This window comes from Enhydra lutris, unplaced genomic scaffold (genome assembly GCF_002288905.1).
Source record: "Enhydra lutris kenyoni isolate GAN:26980312 unplaced genomic scaffold, ASM228890v2 scaffoldscaffold12, whole genome shotgun sequence".
Taxonomy (NCBI): Eukaryota; Metazoa; Chordata; class Mammalia; order Carnivora; family Mustelidae; genus Enhydra; species Enhydra lutris.
In genome coordinates this window covers 14,326,637-14,347,348 of record NW_019154096.1, presented here as the reverse complement: position 1 = coordinate 14,347,348, position 20,712 = coordinate 14,326,637, and the positions used below count along the sequence as shown (strand labels likewise).

The window sequence follows — 20,712 nt, the reverse complement described above, 5'->3', positions numbered from 1 at the left end:
CTGTGGTGAGTGCTATGAGCTGTGTAGGCTGAAGCACAGACCTGTACCCAAGACAAATAATACATTAGATGTTAATTTAAAAAATTTTACATTTAGCAATCATTACCCTTGTGGAGTTAGAAAAGGCTGTTTGAGCCAGATGTCCACTATTTGTGAAATTAGAGAATATTGAAATTAGAAGGGATCGGTCAGTCTTATTTCTCATTTGATGGTTGAAGGAACTGAGGCCCAGAGAAAGGAAATGAATTCCCCAGGATGACACAACAAAGAATTGACCTGGCCAAGACAACTCAGGTCTTCTCAATTCCTAATCCAGATTTCTTTCTAAAGGTCTTTTGAACTGTCTTTGACAGGCCACAGATCTGGTCCAGGATATCATCAGTCATGTGCCTTGGAGGTCCCATTTTAACTGAACAAAATACAGCTAGTTAGGAACTTTGTGACTTTGGACTTGTTAATTTATCTTTCTGAGTCTGTAATTTCTGGGTTTTATTCTCTTGGGGTCTATTAAACTGGGATATTTCAATTTAGAAGTTAGAAGGTTTGAAGATCCACAGTTTGTACATGAAAACTTTCCATGTGATTTGAAAGGTGCCATCCTTGTGAGCTTGATTTAAGCTCTTTTGAAATCTCCCTTGGGAGTAGGGAAATAAAAAATTCATTTCAGAAAATTATTTCGGGCTTTAAAATATTTTGTCAGAAAAAGAAATCAGCCTTACATTTTTCCTAAGTTCTATTTGCAGTAGTGAAAGCTGACTTCTTAGGTGGTTTTAGGTTTTTGTTCTTGTTCTTAACATTATTTAAGAAGATGGTAACTGTATAAAGCATATCTAGTGAGAAAGATGTGTTCCAGATGAACAAGATGTGTTTTCAGATCAGAGTGGAAAATTCTGTGAGGATTTTGAGAAACCAAATGTAAAATATTGGCTGTCCATATAACCAGACTGTTACCCGAAACAGCACACTAAACTGTATATCAGGGAAGTGGCACAGTGCATCATTTTGGCACATCATGGGTAGGACGAGGCGAAGCTATTTTGGAGGTGTGGCCTCGTGTCACTGTCCGTGGTACTGAAACCAGGGCTTCACTCATGGGAACCATCCATACTATCCATCTGAGCTCCCCAAGGTGAGGGGGGGGCGGGGACAGCACTGTTGTTTTCCTTCAATCTTCTTTTCCATCTTGATTTTAAAACTATGGTTTTTACATCACTCTAGAAGTGACAGAATCATGACCTGTGTTTCACAATTAACATACTTAATCCCATGTACTTTTTTTTTTAATTAGAGAGTGCCTACGTGTGAGCCAGAGAGGGAAGGGCAGAGAGAGGAAGGGGGAGAGAGAATCCCATGCTGAGAGTGGAACCTGATCCTGGGCTCAGTCTCAGGAACATGAGATCATGACCTGAGCCAAAATCAAGAGTCAGACACCCAACCAATTGAGCCACACTCCTAATCCCATTGATGGGATTTGATGACCATGCCATACAAGCAGTGTTTTTTCCTTTGAACCTAGGAGGGACACATTTCTCTCTTGATGCCTTTCTCTCAACAACTAGCTGATGTTACACAGACTTAGTGGATCCTTAAACAACATATGGCAGAGCCCCTAGACTTAGTCACTATCAATGTACACATTTCTGGTGATATTATAATTATGATCAGGGCATCTTGAGTATTCCCATATAATAGTCCTTGTATATGCTCAATTCAGAGTAATCATCAATCTTCCTGAGCCTGCATTGAAGTTAATTGAGTGGCCTTGATTTAAGAAAGATCTTACTGACCTACGGGGGTGGAGGCTAAGTATGTTTGGCCATTCTTCTTTCCTTGTTTCTCTTTTCTGTAGAAAATCCATTTTTATGCTAGGAGAATAAATCCAGAAATCAAAGTGAATGATTTTTTTTAACAGTCTTATCCTCCCAGAATAAAAAATATATTCTTATTGCCACATAGAGGTTCTATTAACTACTTGGTAAGATGTACATACTCCTACATATATGTTTGTTGGTGAAGACATATCTAGAATTCCTGTGAAAGTCTGGTAGTAACATTACTACTATCACCACTTCTAGTAATAACATCTGTAATTCTAGTTAACATACCTAACCTACAGTGCATAGCATATGCCAGTAACTGCTTTCACTGTTTCAGATGCTTTTATAATTCTAATCTGGTAGATGAAACTGAGGCTCAGTCATTTTCCCAAGATCACACACTTATGATTAAGTTTTACTTTAATGCTAGCCCAGTAGGATACTGAGTCTATAATGAGATGATTAAAAATATGGGTATCTCCCTGAAGTACTGTCTTCTCAGACGGTTGTCAAGCTTTAGAGATCCTGGGGTCTCCTTTCTCTGGGTTTGTGGAAATGACTGGTAGGAACTAAATCCTCTAGTTTGTCAGTATAACCCAGACAAGTGGTGGTCAAAAACCATGTGTGTGAGTACAGGTGAGGGAGTAAGCACTGGCTTATATTAGTGCTTAGGTACTGATATGAAGAAAGGTCTGGTACTGATATGAAGTCATCCACACTGATATGAAGAAAGGCCTGGCAACCAAGTGTGGGTTGTGGGTGGCCCACAGGGTGACTGAGGGTTAGACTGCAGGGGACACTGGAATGGTTGGGGCTATATGAAAAGTGCTGAGTGACTAGGCATATTTAGAAACAATGCCCTTGTCAAGGACGAAAATGTGGAGGAGGTCAGGAATGTTTGCTGTGTTTTTCAGAAGGAACTCTATCAACTGGAGTTGTCATATCTGAATTTCTCTCTTAGGTTCATATGTCTCTGAACTACCTTTGTGTTGTCTTGACTGTTTACAATTTTTGTTTTTCCTTTTATCTTTTTCTTTTCCTCTCTCCCTTTCACCTTCCCACCCACATTTACCCTCCCTGTAGCCTTCACATGGTGACAAGACTTCTAATCCTGAAGTCCTGAAATGGATGAATGATCTAGCTAAAGGTCGAAAACAACTCAAAGGTAAGGACCAGTCAAAGGTCTCTTTTCCCAGAAAGGAAACAGTTAAAATATTGATAATGTGCTCCCAGGCGTTTTTTTTTAATTCTTTTCTGCCTGTGCCCTCTCTAACCTTGTGTCTCACCTAGATTGGAGGCTCCATTTGAAATAAAGGGTTCTGGGTCTCCTTCATTGTTTGGCCCCATCTAACAATTCTCCTTATAAAGAGACTGAGGAACTTACAGACTCTGAATTGGGAAGATTCACTTCAGCACTAGGAACATTTCAACATGGGGAGTATTAACTTCCTTGGGTTACTGGATTCTTGGATGTAAGAAAAAGGCCTGAGCAATCATTGACTCTGCATACCCCTTTGCAGAGATGATGACATTTATGTCCAGAGATAGGGACAAGTTACATAGCTAGGAGTTAGTGAGCTAGGTGTAAAACTCAGTTCTCCTACCTCCTAATCCAGTGTTCTTTCTGTATTTCTCTGGAGATGGGAATGTGTTATTAATTAACTCTAAAATCCATTTAAAAGTACGATGGTATTTTCCAGCAAAAATTTATTTTCTTCCTCTCTTCACATTCTTATTTCGATACTTAGAGATGTGAGAATTTTTTCCAAATCTCTAAAAGGGTGGCAATAAAGAACGGGAAGGGAATATTAATTCAGTGGTATTAAACTGTAATGATGTAGCAGGTTTATAAAATATGCAGTGTTTCAACACCACACCAGAGTCTAACTTAAAAAACAAACATCAAACAAAGAAAACGAGCTATGTAATTGAGAAATCAATACAAATGGCCACATTGACATTATCAGCCCCTTAGCATATTCTGAAATGTAATTCCCTGACATGTCCCAGGTGGCTTTTTTATTTTTAATTATGTGGGCTTATATAAAACCACATTGAAATAATGGTGATTCCTGGATTTTAAAAGATAACAGACAAAATTGTGAAATCTGTCAAGTTGGGGCTGGCATTCACACCTCTCCTTTCCCATTGCTCCTGTATTTCCTCAGATGTCTAAGTGTGTAAAGCCTTATAGAGGTGTTTGCATTTATTTGCACAGGGGCTCTTAATGGCACAAAGCTTCCAAACTCAAGTAAGTGAACTTCTGAGTGTAGAATTCCAGGTGTTATGGTGGGTAACAGGTAAAATCTTTGGGGCAATACCACTGGTCTTCCTCTGGAACTCATCCTCTGAAATTTAAACCACTAAGTTACTCCTACACACGAATTACTCCATTTCCATGAGATTCCACCCTAGAGAACCCTCTGTTTTTACATCTGATTGGGAGCTTATGCTGTTGGTTCTGGTTACTAAGGCTGCCCTTTCCCCATGGAAAACCGTCAGCAACACCATCCATTTCGACTGATTTCACATCAGTGGTGGGAATTTCTGAAAGACTCTCTACTCTTAAGCCCAGTGAGTCCTCCTTGTTCATGGTAACTCATGGCATTTCTCTTAGAACTAAAGCTGAAGCTCTCAGAAGAACAAGGGGTTGCTCCCAAAGGCCCACCTAGAAACCTGTCCTGTGAGCAACCTGCAGTCCCCAGAGAGAATGGGAAGCCAGAAGCTGTGGGTCCTGAGCCATGCTCCTCTGGAGAGGAGACTCCAGATGCTGTGCTGACATGCCTGAAGGAGAAGAGAGAGCAGCTCCCTGCTCAGGAGGATTCTAAGGTACCTCACCATATCCTCACAGGTCACAACACTCAATATATTGTCAGTGAGATTATGGTTTTGAACAATTTATAAGAGCACTTGGCACCACATAAATAACTTTAGGAGACTGGCTCTGAAATTTCAGTCAGGTGAGTTTTTAGTAAGTTATTGGCCATGACCTATGGGTGTTGCCACTTAATTCCAGGATGTTGTTCTGGAAGTTATTGCATGTTGGTGGGAAGCAAATGACAAAGATATGAAGGTGTATCATGTCTCTTTCTCCCCTAATTCCCCCAATAAGCTAGCACACGATGTATGAGATGAAGTCAGAAAGATAGTCCGGGGGCCCTGATATAGGACCATTTAGGGTAGTATAAAGTATTGGAAAGCTGTTGAGTTGTTGAAAACAGGAAAGTGATATGACATGATTTACATTGAAAGTATCTTTCTGATTGCTGTGTGAAGAATAAATGGTAGGGGGATAGAGTGGAAGGGGGAAGATGAAATGGGTCCTTTGCACTAGCATGATAGCCTTGGAGATGGAAAGATAAAGACCTATTCAAAGTATAATTTGGATGAAGAATCAAAAGGCTATGATGAATCATTGGACAATAGGGAGTAAGGAAAGGAAGAATCCAAGATGGTGATGGGTCCATCTACTGAGATGGAGAATCCTACAGGAGGAACAGACTGGGGATGGGACTGGAAACCTAAGAGGTCTGTTGGACATGTTTATTTTAAGATCTTTGAGCAATAGTGTGACCACCCATTCTTGGTTTCCTTGGATTTTCCTGGATGCTGAAAATTTCAAATGATTTCATCCTGGGAAAATGCAGACAGTTGGTCACCCTGCTGAGGCATCTAAGTCAAATATAGCACGTGCACATGGGAGTCTAAAGATCAGAGAAGCATATTTGAGTTCTTTGTAAGTTATCTTTGCTTAAATGGCAATTTATTTCTATTATTTTAAATGGAGTATCTGCCAAGCTGATTAATAAATGTAATGTCAGAAGCCCCTTCAGCTCTCTGCACTAGACTAAAGGTAGGCCCTTTAAATAGAAAGCATCTATAGTGGAACATGTAGCTCTCAATACACAAAGCTATAGTATTGTTCCTGGGGAAGTTTAATACAGCAGACCCTAAAGTGGCTAGTGGTTCCTACAGGAGAGTCCCAAATCACAGCAGAAGCCAAGGGAGATTTGCAAATTTCCACAGTAGCTAGTTATTCCTGGCTCCTCCGTGAGCTTGTTAACATTTGAGATTATCTGAATAGGTCCCATTTCTTTAAACTAAAACTGGCAGATGACTTTTATCTGGGGTTCTTGCTTTACTGCAGAAAATACATTAAATATTAAAACTTCCAGGATGAAGAATTCTTTCTTTTCTAGAGAGACTTTTGTGAAATTTTTACATTTGGTATTTGGTCAGAGCCCATACTAAAGCTGATAAATCCTGTAGCATTGCCTTGTCAATTCAGATACTGCTATAGAGTAATTTTCCTCCTCTTCTATTAAAGGATGATTTTTGGAGGCAATCACTTCTGGGTCACAGGGTATCCACTGAGCCCTGAAAGTGAATGAATCATCCCCTAAGTCTGACTGTGGTGCTTATTTATATCCTTTTCTTCTGAAAGTCCCAAATTGGTGCTGACACATTGTACCCATTTTATTGCCCTTTCTGAGAACTGTAGGTGGTGTTAGGAGCATGGCACAAATTACCGACTGGATGAGTAATGGCAGTTACTTCTTCTGGATCTTCACTAACTGCAGCATCTTTGAGGAGGGAAGCAGATTTAAAAAAAAAAAATAGTAATTTTATTTTTTAAAATCAAATGAAAATATAGTGATTGTTACACATTATATATATAGTGAAAATACAGTGGTTGATATACAGTGAAGAGAGGGAAATTTAGAGGTAAAAGGCATCAGAAGGAAGATCCCATCAAGTTTTATTTCCTAGTTCTCTTTTTAAAAAATAAAAATAGTTTTCTTAATAGATCATACTATCTGATATAGTTAAAAAAATGTAAAAGGCTACACATTAAAAAGACTCTGCCACCCCATCTGCCAGCTCTAGCTCTGAGGTCTCCCATCCCCAAGCAGGTAACTATTGTTACTAATGTGTCATGTGTACCTTTTGAGTTTTTATATAAAGCATATGCAAGAAAGTATCAATATACATTCTTAATTTGTCCCCATTTAAAACTAAAAGTAACACATTATATAATTATCCTTTTTTTTCACTTTGTATATTCTGGATAGCTTTTTGTATAAAGAAATAGATTCATATTCTTTTATTCTTAAAATTTATTTAATAGCACCATGTATTCCTTTTTTAGTAATGGATAACATTAATAGTAACCTGAAATCAATTTTAGTTTTTAGCTTAAATAATGTTTAGTACACCTGACTCTTTGCCAGGGACATTTACATATGCTAACTTATTAAAACAATATATTCATACAACAATATATTCACTACATTAAAAATCTAAGGTTCAGACCTTACATAATTTTCCATGTTAAAAATAGGTAAGTTTTAAAGCTGATTATCTGAACTCATGTCCTCTGGTTTCAAGGCTAATATTAATCTGCAATCCCCTGCTTAGAAACGTTTTATATTGACCAAGCCGTTCTCTTCAGCAGTTTCTTTGTATGATTATGTTCATTACTGCTTTTTCACATTGTTTGACTTGTTAGTTCAAAAGTCAGACTTGTTCCGTATATACTGTTTCACTTGGTGAGGAGCTGGGGAGACTCAGACACAGGAAAAGCTTGGCAACACTTGGTTCTCTAAAGCGAGAGTAATTGATTCCCATCACTACTTCCCTCTCTAGGAGAGATCTTGATTATGGGGCTGATGGAAATGATTTTTTTTTTTTTTAGATTTTATTTATTTATTTGACAGAGAGAAATCACAAGTAGGCAGAGAGGCAGGCAGAGAGAGAGGAGGAAGCAGGCTCCCTGCTGAGCAGAAAGCCCGATGTGGGGCTTGAACCCAGGACCTGGGATCATGACCTGAGCTGAAGGCAGAGGCTTAACCCACTGAGCCACCCAGGTGCCCTGGAAATGATTTTTAAAATAAATTTCTGTGGTTTACTGTGAGGGAATAAATGGGACTAATGCCATGGGGAGAAAGGAAACCAAGCATGATGGTAAAAGCATATAAGCTATGGCAGTTTTTTCCCAAACAAATTTCTAACCAGGGCCCAGAAAGGAATACACTTGGGCTGTCTACTCAGTAGCAGTTCTGTCTTGCCACCTTGTTTGGGAGCTACTATTCCAAATAACTCATTGGGTTGATGATTCAAATAACCTACTAGGTAGGAGTCTAAAGAATTTTTTTTTGGCAAAGTTGTCAAGCTGTCAACAAATCATATCAAACTGTTCTATGCACAGTCCTCTCTTGCTCAACCTCCTTTTCATTCCACTCTTTCTGATGCTATAAGAAATGGGGGAGAAGGAAGTTAGACTAAGTATCTTTGGGATTTATCTTCTTTTATTTATCTTTAAATCTGACAGCCCATTCATGCTCTGGATATCTCTCTCTCTGGCTATTTCAGGTTACTCAACATTGTCTTTGTTTCCTCCATTCACATAAAGAAAATCAAAAGTTAGATACATCTGACATACCATGGACAGCCACAAATATGCAGAACTTGGCAGAGAGGATGCATTTCAAAAACAGTCGTTGAATATAGAGGGGACAATTGTCTGATTCTTGGCAGAAAATGGCTGAGGAATAGCCAAGTTAGATGTGTGTCTGCCCTTTAGATTTGAGGTACCTATTCAAGCAAAGCCTGCCTCTTGACTCATCTTCCTTCATGAAGATTGACTCTACAGGCCTTCCGGAGCTTCTTTCTATAGGTCTGTGAGTAGAAGAGAGCTCCAGGCACACAGTCTGATCACTAACCCTTCTGTTAGGCAGCCTGTCTTCCTATTTGAGGATGAGCACTTACAGAATTAGTTTTGACACTGTTGCCAGTGAGCCCTCATGTCTCTCTTTGGGGATTGCTTTGATAATGATGCTAAGAATAAAATCAGGGACTCATCAGAGTGAAAGATGAGTGCATACATTGTATATGGACACTGATTTTCATCTGGCATCTGTGAATACTTTTCTATAATAGCATTCATCATTTTAGCTTGCTTTTTGGTCACTCTTTTTTTCTTTTAGGATGAAATTTAGCTTTTCTAGAATCCAGAGGATATACTAAAAATAAATAAAATCAAGAAAATCAAACTACCATAGAAAGATGTTAATAACATTAAATGCATCATTTTCTGAAGCGTTTTCTGTGGAATATACGCCCCAATGAGACACTGAATAAAAAACACAATGTTAATGTTTTCTGAACTTGGATTGAGATTTTTTATTACCTATTAAAACCCTATGGGATACATGACAGGATTTTTTTTTTTTTTCATAGTAAGATGTATCATGACTAAGAAAATATTTAAGGAAAGACTGGGCCAGTAAATGAAAAGCTCTTGGGGTTACTAAGCCAATAATATTTAAAAGTCTTCTACAGAAAGCCTTTCTTTCTACTGAAAATGAATGAGCCTTAGGTTATAGCCTGTAGAATTATATGAAGACTGTTAAAAATTAGGGTGCCTTTGTTTATAAACCTGTGTTGATAAATTTATAGCAGGCAAGGGGGATGTGTTGGGTACTGTGAACATTTTTTAAAATATGTGATATAATCTTTGTTCTTGAAAACCCTCTAATTCATTTGGGCAGACAAAACTGAAACAGAGAAAATTGTGAAGGCCCAGATAATAAGACAGAGAAGTTCAGAGTAAAGGGAGATAAATAGGGGCGAGAATGGTTCTCAGCCATGTTCTTTTCCTTCAAGATCCCTCTGGGGGAATCTGGAAGGCAGAGGGCCAGATGATACTGTTTTTTTATCTTAAAGAAAAGATACTCGGGTGATTTTGCTATGTGCTATTTCTACCATCCCTTCCTGCATCTGACCAGAGTGAAAGGGAAACTGCATGTAGGAAATAGTTAGCAAATTAATGTAGGATACACAGCAGGGAGTAAAACCAAGGCAAGCAGAGGTTTGGTCACTTTGGATGGAAAGGTGATGGTGGGGTAGATAGGTAAGAGATTGATAGATATTATGCACAATGTGACCTGTTAAAAATAGTGCTTAGGGATGGGTCATACAGCAGAGAGGTAGGAGAATACATTCTTGGACCAGGAGGTTATGAAATTTTTTAGTTGGAAGGAACTTTGTAATTCCAACCTCCTTGTTATACAGGTAAGAAATTGAGGATTCAAGTAAGTTAATTGTCATATCCAGAATAGTTTATGTCAGAGCTAGCCAGCAAGCTAGTATATATTCTAGGCTTGTTGTGATGAAGACCTAAACAAGGTTGGTATTTGTGAATATAATCATGAAAATCCAGATAAAATACTCGTTTCAGAAAAAAAAAAAAAATTGAAGATCTCAATAACTTTTTTTTTTTTTTTTTTTTAAGAATGAAGTAGTAACAGGCTTCTTACCATTTACATATTTAGGATTCCTTCAGAAAGCTTTAAACATCTTTCTAAACTTGGAACTATCCTAAAGGAAACTTTTCCTAGAAGAAAACTGATATGTGCTTTAAATAGTATCTTATAAGTGACTTCGCTTTTTCTAATTACTATTGTATTATAGTATTATTAATCTCCTATTTTGAGACTTCAAAACTGGTTTTTTGTTCTTTTTTTTGCCTGCTAAAATATACTGACATGTTTTCATTCTCATCTAAGAAAGGACCAATAATTAATTTCATGTTTTTCAGGTAGCTAAGCAAGACAAGAACCTCATAAAACCTCTTTATGACCGATACAGGATTATCAAGCAAATCTTGTCAACACCTTCCCTTATTCCAACAATTGTAAGTCAGGATGCTTGCTTTAACTAGAAACAATTACTTGTGCTTGTTATAGTTTAGGTAAGGAGGCAGCGCTCTGACAGTTATAAATAAGCCTTCTTGGCAGTATATACTGCTAACAAGGCCAGTTGTTATTTCAAAAAGTAGAAATGTGGCCTCCATTAAGCCTAATATTATTAACTTAAGAGTGGTTGATAATTAAAATTACTATGAAAGAGGAATTTACAGCAATTGCATTTTGAAGCAAGTTTTAGCATTTGCTTTCATTTCTTGAACAAATGATGAATTTCAACTTGGCATTTTCTAATTTGCAACACAGCTAGACCAAACAGAGCCTTTCTATTCTGTGTGTTAATTTTTCTTCTTGAGTAAGAAAATTGACTACATGTTCCTTGATATAATGCATCATTTGTTTTTGATACCATTTGACCATCATTATGTAAGATATAAGATTTATTTCAATAGAAAATATGGCTACTGAAATTGAGTTAGACTATTTTTAATAAAGATGACTTATGGGAATACAGAACTAGAAAAGCACCACAAATCCTACTCCATTAATATTCAAATAGTCACTTGCTCAAGATATCAATATAAAAAGGAATAAATATTAACAAATACACATTAAGTATACTTGACTACATTATACTTTCATGATTTTAAAGACAAAGATAATAGTGAGTCATAGTCTCTAAAATTTTTCCATTGAGGAAGCATGATTTAAAAGGATTATGATTTTCAGATTTCCTTGCAAGGAAATGTTTTGGTTGTGATGATGTTAAGGAATAACTCCATTTTGCTTTGGCCTTCCTAGAGCTCATCCCTGAATTTGTCAATTTTCCAATCTCCTCTGTATCTGAATGTGGTCCACCCAGAACCTGATTTGGGGTTTTTCTAGATAACAAAAGGTGTCTAAAGTCCCTCTCATTCTAACCCATGTAACTGCTTATCCATGTAACCAGAAGGTCTGGGTGAAAGGGAGGAACTAGTAGGCAGTACAGATTGGACCATATCTTCTTTGGGCCTTTTTTGGCCCAGAAGAGATGAACTTGCTGAGCATTTTAGCACAGCATGGGTGCCTCTTCACTCAATAACTTCTGCAAGATTTTTGATGCACCTGAGAAAGAGGTCCTCTTGGTTTCTTCCTTCTGGTTTTTTGGTAGACACAGGGCTCGCCTACTGTTTTCATGGTGTCTATTTATGGTTCCTCTTCCTGTTTTTGATGCAAGAGGCACTTAGCATTTTGTGACTTTATTTAACTCTGCTTATGATAAGCAGGAGGAAGAAGACTCTGATGAAGACTGTCCACAGGGAAGCCAACAACCTTCTTTGCCAGCTCCAGTGTCTCACCTTCCTGTTGGTGACCACCTCACCTTCTCTGAGACTGAGCCTGTTACGATCCTGCTTCCAGATGAAAAAAAAGAAATCAAACCACCAGCCCTATCCATGTCCAATTTACATGAGGCCACTATGTAAGTGTGAATCCTAAGTATGGAGTTTCTTTTCAACTTTTCATCTGGGATACCTTATATATGTATACAAAGTTCACAAGAGCTATTAGATTCCCTAAAAAATGTGAACCAATGATTGCCTAAAAGCATAATCTGGTTTTTCTCTTGACTGGAGAATACCATAAATATGGAGATACCATAAATACTAATTTCCTACAGTTGCACATCTTTTCAGCAGGGTCTGACATCAGTCTAATTCTTGGCAATGTGTGAAGCAGAGATGGCTTTTGAAAATGCTGGACCAAAAGGAATTGGGATCTCATGGGGGTCAACATTTGTCAGGACCTTTATTCTAGTCTGTCTACTCCTTTAGATAAAATGGTTCTCCAGCCTGGGAATCCCCTTGGCCATAAGTAAATAAGCTGCCCTTAGGTTCCTAATGGCCTCTCAGGAGCTATTCGTATTCTCATTGTTATTATCATTATCATTATTCAGTAGTTCAGTAGGTGGCACTCCTCTTGATCATTTGGCCTTTTGTTTGTATATTATAGGCCAGACTATGAGATTTCCATTAACATGTAATACTGTAGTGTGGTGAGTATATACTTCAAGTTAGGGATGGAATCCCCAAAAATATATGAGGTGGGACTAAGGACTAAGTTCTAAATTGGGATTTTAGTGTGTTTATAGAATTAGCTGACACCTCAGTTTCAGCTCAGCGAAGTAACCTGTTTGGAAGCAGAAAATCAGTCTTCCTCTCTTTTTTCCCCTGTATCTTTCTCTCCTTCTTTCCCTCTCTTTTCTTTCATTTATTTATTGTTGGGGTTTTTTTGTTTTGTTTTGTTTTTTTTGAAAATGCCAATATATAACAGGGCGTTCAAAGTTCTGTAACCATGCACAAATTTCCTAGATAAAAATTCCTGTCTTAAAAGCACATGACTTTTCTCTTGTCTTAGTAGAATGAAGTGAGTAGAATTTGCAGTATAATTCTAGCTTTATTTTGAAAAAGGGCTGTTTCATTCCCAAGAGTTTTGGCGTTTTCCCCATACTCTACCTTAAGGGTAGACTTTTCTTTAAATTCTTGTCCTCTTGTGCCTCTTATGTCTTGTCTATCACCTAATACTGATGAGTATTCTTTCAAAATGTCTCTTTTTCCCTTATCCATTCATATGGTTATTACTGTCACCACATTTTATAGTGGACTCCATTGGCTTGCCTTCTGTCTGTCCTTTCTCTTCTCTGATGACATTGTTTTTAATCCTCTGTTTATGTGCTTCTCTATGATTAGGCTCTACATGTACTATATTTACTTAAAAGATACTCTTTTAGGCAGAACCCTTCTGTATCATTATATGATTTGCTGAATAGATAAATCTTCTTATGATGTCTCAATTCTGCCAGAGCTCAGTAATGGCAAATGTGTATTTTGCTTGATATAGGCCTGTACTTCTTGACCATCTCCGAGAAACTAGGGCTGACAAGAAGAGACTTCGGAAAGCCTTAAGAGACTTTGAAGAACAGTTTTTTAAACAAACGGGAAGGTAAGTGTGAGTAGAGATTTTTTTTTTTAAGTTAATATTTCCTAGGGAACTATTGTTAAGAATGAGCTGCTGTTTTTGGCAGGAACAGTGACTTTATATAAAATAGAAATAATTTACACAGTGATTTAGACTCAAGATCTGTCTAATGCAGCATTGTAGTAGTGCCATTATTAGGTATGTTTTATGGGAGGCTATAGCTATGAAATATGACATCAGGCTTTAAAAAGTAAAGGATGAAATCCAAAAATCCCTAACTATTGAATTTATCTAAACTTTTAAAAAATCTATTTGAGGGGCGCCTGGGTGGCTCAGTGGGTTAAAGACTCTGCCTTCAGCTCAGGTCATGATCCTGGGGCGGCGGTGGGGGGGGGGGGTCTCTGCTCAGCAGGGAGCCTGCTTCCTTTTTTCTCTCTGCCTGCCTCTCTGCCTAATTGTGATTTTTGTCTGTCAAATAAACAAATAAAACCTTTAAAAAAAATCTCTTTGATTTTTCAACTCATATAACTTCTTTGTTCTGGGTTATTTAGTTTTACAAGTGATTCCCTATTTCATTAAATAATTCTTCTTTTGCTTTAAATGTCTTTTAAACTTAAGGATCTGCCCTTAGCTATTTATTTTCAAATCAGAAGTTCATAGCTATTCTTTCTATCCCTAACATAAATGTTTAGCTGTGTCCTCTCTCTATTTTTCTTGGTCAACCTAAGTCTCATTAAGCATTCTATTAGTTTTCTCTAAATTTTGGTGTATTGTCAATGTATAATAATTTTTATATGTATGTAATTATATATGTGTATATGTATGAATACATACATGTGTGTATGTATATATTAATTATATATTAATATATAATTAATATATTTTATGTAACATTATAATTAATATATATTATATATAACATATTATATATAATATTTTATATATATATATACATATATAAAATCATAAGATTCAGGATTATTGATTTACTTCTAGAAGAGAAAGACAAATCATTTAGCTATCCTGAGCCTGCTTCCATGGTTGTAAGATGAAATGACTGGACTTCCTGGAATACTTTGGAAAGCTATAGTTGTTCTATGGGATGTCAGTATTAAAAATAATAAAGTGTAACTTTCCCAAAGTTACAAAGTTATTAAGGTGGGAGAGGTGGGAGTCATTGGTACACTGGCCCTTCGGTATTCCTCCACATCTAAGTATCTGCCCTTCCTGAATTCCTTTCATGTCAGCAGACTAAGGGTTGACCTGATGCACAGGGACTATTTTCTAAGGCACCTGGAAAGCTTGATATACTCACCTCTTAGCAGCTTTTCCATTTTAGTCCTCCAGAGCTGTAGGATAGGACTTGACCTATGAAGTCAGAAACGTTCTGTGTTCAGCAAATACAGACGTATCCCACTTTGTTTTCTACCTGGAATCTTCCTTTTCCAGTTGATTGCTACAAGTCCAAGTTATTTACCCTTCTGCTGAGGTTAACTAATCTAGTGAAAAATGTTATGTGGATATTAAATTTAGAATATAAAACATAATTTTTCTTTTTCCATTTCCATTTTTTCCTTTTTTAGAGTTTCCATACAGCTTTTACATTTACATTTTTTAACCTGTATGTATGCAGGAGTCCAAAGAGTTTGAGACTACCCCAGTGTGCTAGTAGTCCTGCCTAATGGAGCTCCAGTGGTACTTGGCATACCTTTTGAAGTTAGTGATGTTCTATGTATAGTATTCTACTGCACCTTTCGGTCTTAACCCTACTTCAGATATGCCTGTATTTGACTGAGGTTGTATGCCCTCTTGTGGTGTATACTTAAAGTAAATGCCAAAGTGGTGGTATATCACAATTAAAATCAAAGGGTTGAATGGTTAGGAAATATGGATCTTAATCTTGTTATCCTAAGAAATTTTATTAGGAAGGCCTAATCCTGTCCATAAGGTAAAATAACCATGCAAATGGATTACTAAAAATTTTAAGTAGCTGTAAATGTTCTTGGTAATATTTGCCAAGCAAGAGGAATAATCATGTAGATATGACATTAATAGTTATAAGTCAGGAACTGTACCAAGCATATTAGCATGTTTTACATAATGGGAAAACTGCTTCAGGAAATGTTGCAAAATTTTTCATTCTGGCCAATACACTCTTGCTTATTAGCCAAAATGGAATATGCAGGACCAGGGAAAATTTGCATGATGGGTTACTAGTGTTTTCTGGTAAATTAGAACATTTCTTTACTTAGATATGTTTATATAAATTAAGGTGGTATTTAGAGGCTCTGTTAAATTTTGGTCCGTAATACAGAATGGAGGCAAAGAGAGACTATTAAATAAGTTAGACAATATTGAAGAGAAACCCTGTCTACAGATACGTGTACTGTTCTGAGTTCTGTACTAGAAATTTAAGGACAGCATATAGTGGTGCATCACAAGTAGATAACTCCATTCTTAGGAAGTCTTTATAGATTCACACTTTTTTAAAATTTATGAGAGATAGATCTTTTATCAGTACTGGGAAAATAGAAGGGAGTATAGGTAAAACATTATAAATGCTTGCTATTTACCTACGTCCGGCCACACTAATATTAGTATTTGTGTTTATATTCAGTAGCAACCGTGGTGTTTCATCCATTTTCCACCCCTTGTATTTCAAAGTCATGAGTGAAAATGTTCTAAAAGCAATAGGTAATCTTAGCAACGAAGGAAACAAGAGCCTTCTAAGATCCTGAAGTAATTACTACTAGATAACATATCCTGGCAACATATTTTTGTGGAAAGGAAATGGTTTTAACTCCAGATGTTACCCAAACATTCTTCAAAGTAATTGGCAAGAACATATAGTAGTTAGAATGTATATGCAGGACGCCTGGGTGGCTCAGTGGGTTAAGCCGCTGCCTTCGGCTCAGGTCATGATCTCGGGATCCTGGGATCGAGTCCCGCATCGGGTTCTCTGCTCAGCAGGGAGCCTGCTTCCCCCTCTCTTCTCTCTCCCTGCCTGCCTCTGTCTACTGTGATCTCTCTCTGTAAAATAAAAAAAAAAAATCTAAAAAAAAAAAAAAAAAAAAAGAATGTATATGCATAAAATATGCATTGCCCGATGTCTAGCCTTAGAATTAGTGTGCAAAGAGAACCACTACAATTCAGACTCATATAAATTCAATCCATGAACCTCTCACTGATTCTATTACACATTAGCAGAGATGGGCATTATAATTAAAAGAAAACTTTGAAATATTTCACGTTTATAAGGTAACCATTGAGCTTTTTCCCCCCCATCACCACAAATTTATAAATTATTTCACTTAATTTATGCAGTTTTTAGGTTGAATTTTTAACAACTCTCATTGTAAGGGCTGAACATTCTTCAGAGGCATGAACTGTGGTATGAGTAATGGGAGAATAACTAGACTAAGAACGCCTTGAGAGTTCTGGTTTCTGGGGGTTTTTTTTTGTTGTTTTTTTGTTTTTGTTTTTTTGGTTTTTTTTTCCTTTTAACTTGCTCCATTGTTGTATGTCTATGCAGTGGACCACATATATGCAAAACACCCATGACATTCAAGTTTTCAAAGGGTACTATTATACAAAAACCTAATGACACATGGAGGAGGGAGTGAGTGAAGGTGGAAGGAAAGGTAAAAAAGACCTGATGCAAAAACCAAGTGGAAACTTCTACTCTGTACTTTCTCATGTAAAAATTATAAAAGGATTTTTAATGACTTGATTTATTATGTGCTAATAGACAGTATTTTCTGTTCTGCAGAAGTCCACAAAAGGAAGATAGGATACCAATGGCAGATGAGTACTATGAATACAAGCACATAAAAGCCAAACTGAGACTATTGGAAGTCCTCATCAGCAAGCAAGATATGGCCAAAACAATCTGAGGTTCAGGAAATGTTTGTGCTCACTTTCAACCAAGATAAGGTCAAGTTTATTTTTCTCTGCCATTCTTGCTAAGTAGTTTTGATATACTGAAAATTGAAGCACTTTAGTGGTAGTATTAGTTATTTTTAGGAAGAGATGGTAAGTGTAACTATCAATGAGGAAGGAGGATTTAAATGGGGGGAAATATAGCAACTAACAGTATAATCGGAAAAAAATTTCAGTCTCCTCCATGCTGAGCAGAAAATGCACAGTCAGTATAATTATTTCAAAAAGCATCTTAATTTTTTTTTAATCAAATCTAAGTAATACTTGTCCAATGGGCCACTTATTAGGGAAAGTCTATTTAGTGTCCAGTGTTTGGAAAAGAGCATGATTTTTAAAAAATCAGTAAGAGGAGAAGAAACTCTTCTTTTTTATGTAGGAAGGAATACAGCTAGTAAGAATGTAATTTATTCAAAACTTCTAATAGATTTTTAAATGATAAAAAAATCTACCTTGCCCTTAAGTCCACTAGGCTATTCAGTAAAGCATACTAGAATGTGTCACTGCTAATTTTTTATTTCTATATAAAAATAGCACATTATTTTATCTGTTATTTGAAACTTTACATTTCTGGTTACCAAAGTTCATTCTGATAGCATGTACTTTGTGAATTATCTTTGTCTATAATTGACAGATGTTTATATTAAAATATTGTATTAAAATTTGAAAATAGGTATTTTGGATAGATCTGTGGTCTGCAGTATATAATCTAATGTGATCATAGTTATGACTGCTAATCTCTTTGTTTACTATAAGAGTATATAACTATTTTTCCATTGAGAATATGCATTTTTCTTAATGTTCCAAGGTCTATATATACTTTGTAAAGTCACAAAGCTTTCTCATGAGTTGTAGGTATTCTTCGTTCTGTACAAAATGAAAGGTTTGGAAATTGTTAAGACACCTTGGAAAAGAAGCCAGAAGGTTTTATTTGCTTCATTAACTTTACTGCATATAGTTTTGTGTTATTTTGTACTAAAACACACATTTATTATTTTTGCCTTTGTAAAAATAAGTAACAGGTCCACATTTTCTCTCTTGTACCCAACCATGTTTGTATTTCTGTTATCTGTAATGTTTAAGCATGATGTTGAACGAATTCACATTTTCATGTAGTTTGGATGGGAAGAATACTGACTTTCAAAGAAGCAGAGTATTTCAGAGGCTTATTGTTTTCTCTGTATTTACCTGATATTTTATAACTTTTATGAATCAGAATGATGTCCTTCATAAATTTGTTTAATTGAAGTCATCTACTTGTAACAGGACAGATACACAACTATTTGAAGTTTACAAACTACATCTTTGATAAGGGAAATGGTTTCATGACATGTATACAATTGCTATTAAAATGTAACTATATATTCTATATGATTGTAAATATTTTATACAATACAAATAAAATATTTTTCTATTATATTTATTATGTTGAAACACAACAGTTGTTTCCTGTTAGCTAATATAAATAACATAAATAACACTGTCAAACAACAAGTTGGAAGTGCTGACAATTCTAGGCTTCAGGATTTAACTCATGCTGCAATTACACCCTTTCATGCGGTTTGGAGTTATCCCAATATTTGTTCAGTAGATTAAAATGAATGCATATTTAAACACCATTTATAAGCCGTTATTCTGTATTTTGCTAAAGCAGTTTATATATTTGTTTTGTTATGTTTGGCATAAAGGAAAAATAAAAACATTGCAGCATCTAGGCAATAAAGTGTCAGAGGAGAACTTTCATCATTGAAAGTAATGGGAAGGGCAGGGAATAGGAAACACTAAAACGGCTCTGGATGAAATTTGAAAAATGGCAATTTGCTTTTGGTGATAGCGGCATGTGCATGCTTCAGTGGAAAACATCTGGTGATGAAAATGGACAACAGAGGATCAATGCTCTTAGGGGAAGAAGAGGGATGGGTAAGAATAAGAAAAGTGGGCATTAACGTCCAACACTGATATTACAGGTTTTGCAGCTGGGATCTTTCTTTGCATTTGCAGTAGACAAACTCATGAGCTGATGACCAGTGATTTCTGCTACAGTGCCCAGAGAAAGATCCACAGGGTCAGTATAAATGACTTCTAAAATGACATCCTGGGCATGGTGGTAAACCAGCACCCCATCTTCTTCCGTGCAGGTCAAAAATTTATTATCCTTGGAATTTAGTTGAGGAAGGCGCTGCTTACAAAATTCATCTCCTGGTGATCCCACAGGGGCAATAACAAGAATCACATAATGATAAGCAGTGTACATACAGTAGAAGTCCCCAAAGTATAAGTTAGTATTGGGGTTAAAAAGTTTTTCTGCTGCAATCTCAAACCTGTATCTTCCATAAGGTGAATCCTGGGGTGGCTTCCCAGTATTGAATTCAGTGCTGCAGCTGAAGAAGATGCCTTCTAATTTACCACTGATTGGAGAGCCATGGCTACCACTGTTATCCTTGACAGATGGTTGCATAGCATTCCCATGATGTTCTCTGCAAGGGAAAAGACATGGTCACTTCTTGATCTAATAGTAGTAAAGCTATTGATTTACATGTAGATTTGACTGGTGATAGGCCCAAAAGTCTGAATGCTCATCCTGCTATAAGATCAAACAGAATCCATCTTTTGACCTACTTAACTTTTTGTATTTTAATGCAAGGATGTTCTTCTACAAACCTTGGAGTTCCTTACATAATAAATTTCCTGGCCAGAGAAACCTACTGGGTTTCAGAAGTGGCTCTCTGAAGAGAAACTGGACTAATAATATTGGTTAAAAAATTGAATGTTTCTTTAAAGCATGCCAGAATTTAGTCCCAATATGAGTGCTATTTGTGTATATACATTGGCACAAAAGAGTCTTGTTTTGTTTTATGTTTGTGTGTTTTCCCTCGGTATGTTTTACCAATCAGGTCCCCTTTCCTGCATTTTTCTTACATCAGAACTGATTATTCTCCCTTTACCATCTCCCCAGATCTATTCTCCATCCTTCTTGCCTTCCACTGTGGGTTGGTTCATCTTTGTCCTTTGGTTCCTTCCATTTCAGTTGTTTATGGGAGGTACCATCAGATCTAGGGGAGGAGGAGGAAGTAAAGCCGTGAGTATGCTGTCTTCTACTTCCTCCATGCTTCAGAGCCTTGTAGTACTGGTGTGGCTGGATTTGTATGTATTATACGTCTCTACTTCTCCTAGTGGGTGTCTTCTATTCCCCTTCCCAAGAGTAGTAAAACCTTTAAACTCTTGATAGTTCCTGGTTGCTTTAGCATCTCTTATTAGTTGCCTTTAACTCTGTCTGTAACTTTATAAATGATGCTTTA

At 36.6% G+C, this 20,712-nt stretch overlaps 2 protein-coding genes across 7 annotated transcripts in view; one reads left to right on the top strand and one right to left on the bottom strand.

Annotated features, from left to right (window-relative positions):
* The window catches only part of LOC111144942 (family with sequence similarity 13 member C), a 157,611-nt gene extending 139,581 nt beyond the window's left edge, over positions 1-18,030 (top strand). Inside the window, exons 9-14 of one of the 6 annotated variants that reach the window (XM_022499555.1) lie at positions 2,901-2,982; positions 4,435-4,646; positions 10,417-10,512; positions 11,785-11,981; positions 13,400-13,501; positions 17,247-18,030. In XM_022499555.1, coding sequence (XP_022355263.1) covers positions 2,901-2,982; positions 4,435-4,646; positions 10,417-10,512; positions 11,785-11,981; positions 13,400-13,501; positions 17,247-17,370 — 813 coding nt within the window. In that variant the 3' untranslated portion in view covers positions 17,371-18,030. Of the gene's footprint in view, positions 1-2,900; positions 2,983-4,434; positions 4,647-10,416; positions 10,513-11,784; positions 11,982-13,399; positions 13,755-17,246 lie in introns of those variants that run through there. The other 5 variants (XM_022499560.1, XM_022499557.1, XM_022499556.1 and 2 more) reach the window with 5 other exon arrangements.
* A 351-nt stretch (positions 18,031-18,381) lies between these two features.
* Positions 18,382-20,712, bottom strand: part of LOC111144943 (phytanoyl-CoA 2-hydroxylase interacting protein like) — an 85,723-nt gene continuing 83,392 nt past the window's right edge. Inside the window, exon 5 of the mRNA XM_022499561.1 lies at positions 18,382-19,890. Coding sequence (XP_022355269.1) covers positions 19,356-19,890 — 535 coding nt within the window. The 3' untranslated portion in view covers positions 18,382-19,355. The remainder of the gene's footprint in view (positions 19,891-20,712) is intronic.